Here is a 5004-nt window from a genome sequence, read left to right as displayed (position 1 = left end):
AGAAAATAAGACTTAAAGGATTATTTCTGCACACACACACACACACACACACACACACACACACACACACACACACACACACACACACACACACACACACACACACACACACACACACACACACACACACACACACACACAGAGAGAGTCGCTGTACAGAACAGGAGCTCTGTTCCTGCTGTGTCAGGGTTTGTGTTGTTGCTGCCAGCCGATCGGGGATTCTCTGGATGTGATTTAATTGGATCAGTTGACCGGTAGGCCTAATCGCCTCACGTAACATGGATGGCTTGTGTTTGTTTACACCATACAGTGACATACTATGTATAGACACACAGTGGTAGATTTAATGGAAACCTGCAGCTCACAAACCTGATGAAGAACTACACACTGATCTGCGAGCATCAAACCATTACAATGATTTAAACTGTCATTTAAAAATAAAGTCAAGACTAAGTGCCACTTCTTGTTCATTTCATTTGTCTAACTCTGACTTGGTCCTGAAGTTCAAGGAGTTTCAAGGATATTTAACTCAACTTAACCCAACTTAAACTGCTGTAATTTAACCGTTTAGGTCGAACATGCTCCATTATAACTTAACTTGATCTCACTTAAGTGTCTAGGTATGTTTTCCATCGTAACTTAACTAAACTTAACCGTTTAGGATTTCCTTTGCAACTTGACTAAATTTAACACAAAGGCAAATTCTGTTCCAAAACTTAAGTGCAGTGTTTTACATCAGATCGTTACTTGTCTTAATTTAATGTAACTGCATCAAACATAAATGTATGCCATCAGAATCGTGAAAGAAATATATATGAATCTTTAACTTCTTCAGTAAAAACGTACTTCAAAGCAGTCAGTGTTTTTGGGTATTGTATACATTACACCAAAGTGTTTCCTTTTATCAAATAAAATATTACCATAGATTTATTTATTTGACAAATTACTTTCAGCCTGAAACTTTCCAGTGTTCTGGACTCAAACCTGAGTCCTTCTACAGACTAACTCCAGCTCCAACATGTCGTCATTCATAGAACTCACATAAAATCGGAACTAAAATCACTGCCGTTAGCTAGTGCACAGCTCTGAACGAGAAGCAGCCCTCTGTGTTTTTACTCTGGGGAGGGAAGGGAAGGTCTTTGGGGTATGTTTGATTCGTTGATCAGAAGCGGGTCTTGAAGCCGGAGAGCTCCAGCTTGTCGATGGTTCTCTGGTTGGTGAAGGAGGCTTTGGTGATCCGACTGGATGGACTTCCTTCTTTACTCAACCACACCTTCCTGTGGAGGAACACAGACAGAAGAAGAAAAGGGTAGAAATGATTATGTTCATCTGTTCAACACAATGAGACAATAGGATTCAAAACTTTCAGTTTCAGTTTTGTTATCAAAACCATATCAGACGTAATCCAACTATCACTAAACGGCTTTCCCTTCTTTCTGTGACATTAGGAAATTCCAACTGACCTTGCGCTGTTCTAACAGTGCTGTGATTTTGGGATATTTCCTGCACAACTGAGGTATTCTTAACTATGGAGGGTGGAAAATGCAGTGGACCAAAATGTTGGCCAGACCGACGTCATCGTGGGAGAAAAATGTAGACAAAAATAAAAAAAGATTAAAAATCCTCCACAACCAGCCACTAAGGGATCAAGCCACTATTTGGACAACCTGGTGCATGATGGGAAAATACAAACATTCCTGCAGCTATATTTAACCCTGAGAATTGAGTGTTCTGCAGCAGAACCACCGTTTTACCACCAAACCACTGATGATTGTGATGCTTCTGACGGGGTGTGTGTGTGTAGATTAAAGGAGATTTCAGGGGATCAGGGTCACGTCCATGTAGATGCACCGACTGAAGCTCAGCCAGAGAGAGAGAGAGAGAGAGAGAGAGAGAGAGAGAGAGAGAGAGAGAGGAAGAGAGAGGAAGAGGAAGATGAGCTGTCCTACTTTCTTTGGGGTATAAAACTTGTCCATCTACAGTCGACCGAACTGCTCTGTGACCCACTACTCTATTGAACACGCACGCACACACACACACACACACACACACACACACACACACACACACACACACACACACACACACACACACACACACAGCTCTTAGTTTTAAGTCTCCAGCAGCTGGATGTTTGTTGGTAATCTGCTGCCATTTTCCTCTAAAACAACACACTGATCCCTTTGATCCACACACACATGCTCGTACTTCCATACTTGTGAGGACCCTCGTTGACAATGCATTGCTGAGCCCCTAACCCTAAAAAGGATGATTCCAGTTAAATATGACTGCCCCCCCCCCCCCCCCCCCCCACACACACACTTCTACCATGTTCCTAGGATAATCTAATCCAACTCATGTGAGTGTCAGACACCCGTTACATCTGGTTTTCTCTCTCTTTCATCATCAAGCTTTCTTTCTCCTTCATCCTTCCATGTTGTTTCTGTGTCATTGTCTGTACTGTGATTTTATGAAGTTGGTTATTCTGAACATATCTTTTGCACGTCCAGAGAGAAGGATCCGTCCTCTTTTACTCTGAGGTTTCTTTCCATTTCCATTTTCTCTGTTAACATTTTTATTTTTAGGAGTTTTTCCTCAAGGCTCTTGAGACAGAGGGTGTTGTATTCTGTACCGTTGACATGTTTTTTACTCGTCGAAAATATGGAGCATTTTTTGATTCAGTTCCTTCTTTGTTTTTATCCGCCCCTCTTTCTTTTCCAGGTCATTGAGCTGCTCGGCTCTCTGGGAGTTTTCTTTTTTCTCAGCGGAAACCACCCACTTGTTCGCCTCCAACCTTCAGCTCTCACTCTCATCCTTTTTCTCTCCATCCCTTCTTACCATTTCTCACACTGCTTGTTTATCTCCTTCCTTCTTTTTATCCTACACCATCTCTCCTCCCCTCTTTCCTTCCATCTCTCCTGTCTCCTCCTTACCTCCACAGTATTATTATTTTGCCTCTCCCTCTCTTACACTTCCTCCCTTTCTCCGCTCAGAGGAACAGCTGCTTCCTGTCTCCCAGGCCCTGCAGGAAGTGAGGTCGTGGTGAAAGTGGAGTCGACAGGAAGGACGTGAGAGTGAGCGTGTTAACACGGAAAAGATGTCTGACTGAATGGAAGGAAATAGTAGAAAGAGAGTGTGTGTGTGTGTGTGTGTGTGTGTGTGTGTGTCTGTGTGTGTGTGTGTGTGTGTATAGGTTTCATATCTTCAATGAAATCTCACAGTGAGGTTAATAATGATTCATTAGCTATTTGTCTGAACCAAATCCGCTCGTATTTCCTTCTATCGCGATGTCAGACTCTCATTTATATTAATGGATCTTGATCAAAATACACTTTAAAGTCAAATCACAAAATTAGCCATCTGCTTCATATCACAGTGTTGTGTGCTTCTACTTTTATGTTTAAGTTATAAAACAACAGATGTTATTCTTCATGGTAATGTAGTTCAGCTGTTTGCTTCACTCCAATGAACTGAAGTAAAGGAATGTTGGTTTTGACACCCTGTTGGGGCCAGGCAGACGGGGTTTACCCTTAAAGATTGATTGTGCCGTAAACAACATGAACATTGTACAAATACCCCCAAATATAAGACCAAAGAGAACAAAAACAAAAAGAAGGAAACACTGATTCAATCCAACATGGAAACAGGAAGACAAAAAATAAATTTTAAACGATTTGATATTTACATTGTTTACATCCATGTTTGCTAGCAGTCTCATGATGTAATGTAGTGATGGTAAAATCCCTTCACCTCCCCCAGAGATATAAATCCAAACACACCCTAACATCTAAATCATGACAACAACAAAGACTGCTGTGCCACTATTACTCATTTATACAAATAGGACATTTAATAAAAATACCAAACACCTCCATACATATCTCCTCTTTCCATCTTTTCTGTGATAAAACTAAATGGATGCCTGTTTTGTTAACAAATGGCTGTTTCATGATTTATTTATTCTATTTTTCTGTAACTGGTCCAGTAAACTCCACCCGCCCGGTGCAGCAAGGAGAAGAAAACAAACACCAATAATTATATCATTGTTTTGGGATCTGTGTGTGTGTGTGTGTGTGTGGTAAGAGAGCAGCAGATCCCTGGAGACAATGATGTCATCTAAGAGAGACGTCCACACCCTGGTGACATCACTCCCGCCGGACAGAGAGGAGGTCAAAACAAAGAGAGCTCCGGCTTCAGCTTCATAACTGATTATTGGTTATAACCATTCATTCAGTGAAGGAAAGAGAGAGACAGAGGCGCTCATGTGTTCACAAACTAGTTTCTCATCCGGTCATTTGGACTGAATAAAAAAAACAATAGAGAAGAGAAGGTAGTATAGTAGAGACTGCAGCTGTCTGTGTGACATCAACTGAGCCGAAGCTCAGACGGGACAGTTGTGAAGGTAAAGAGCGCCATCTAGAGGCTGAAACAAGTCAAACCTAAACACAAGGAGTCAATGTGAGGGCAGCGCTCAGATCACATCTTTAAACTGAAGGAATTTACTCATTGAGCGTAACATCAACAAGAATACACACATAAGGGCTCTCCCACAATCCCAAACCACACATCTGGTGCGAGTGTCATATTCACTAAACTTTGGGGTTTGTGCAACACATATAGATTTGTAAAATGTGTCTTATTGATAGATCATGATCATGGACTTTTTTAAAAATGTTTCTGCTGGTCTGTGTATATATTTGTAAATAGATTATAAATAACTAGTCCTGCAGTAAGCGAGACAGGGTGTACGTTTGTTCAATTTTATTAAACTTCTTCAATACTCTGAAAAAAAAATCTAAACAGAAAAAACCAAACATGCTGTCATTGTGTAGTTGTGTTGCGTCATAACTTTGTACTCACATGTCGGCCACCATGTTAGCAGGACCCTGGACCTGTCCCTCCACCGTCCCATGGTAGGTGTTCCTGACCCAGCCGACCAGACCGAGCTGCAGACCCTTCTTCTCTGTGTACTGCAAGCAGGGAGGGAGGGAGGGAGGAAGGGGT

The 5004-nt window shown here is 41.6% G+C and overlaps 1 protein-coding gene across 1 annotated transcript in view; it reads right to left on the bottom strand.

Moving 5' to 3' along the window:
• Positions 1 to 324: 324 nt before the first annotated feature.
• Positions 325 to 5004, bottom strand: part of acyp2 (acylphosphatase 2, muscle type) — a 6082-nt gene continuing 1402 nt past the window's right edge. The window contains exons 3-4 of the mRNA XM_079169268.1: positions 4861 to 4970; positions 325 to 1277 (exon numbers count right to left, since the gene is read on the bottom strand). Coding sequence (XP_079025394.1) covers positions 1163 to 1277; positions 4861 to 4970 — 225 coding nt within the window. The 3' untranslated portion in view covers positions 325 to 1162. The remainder of the gene's footprint in view (positions 1278 to 4860; positions 4971 to 5004) is intronic.

Source organism: Pholis gunnellus (assembly GCF_910591455.1).
Source record: "Pholis gunnellus genome assembly, chromosome: 11".
Lineage (NCBI taxonomy): Eukaryota > Metazoa > Chordata > Actinopteri > Perciformes > Pholidae > Pholis > Pholis gunnellus.
The sequence above is the reverse complement of the archived record's forward strand: the minus strand, read 5'-3'. Positions and strand labels throughout refer to the sequence as shown.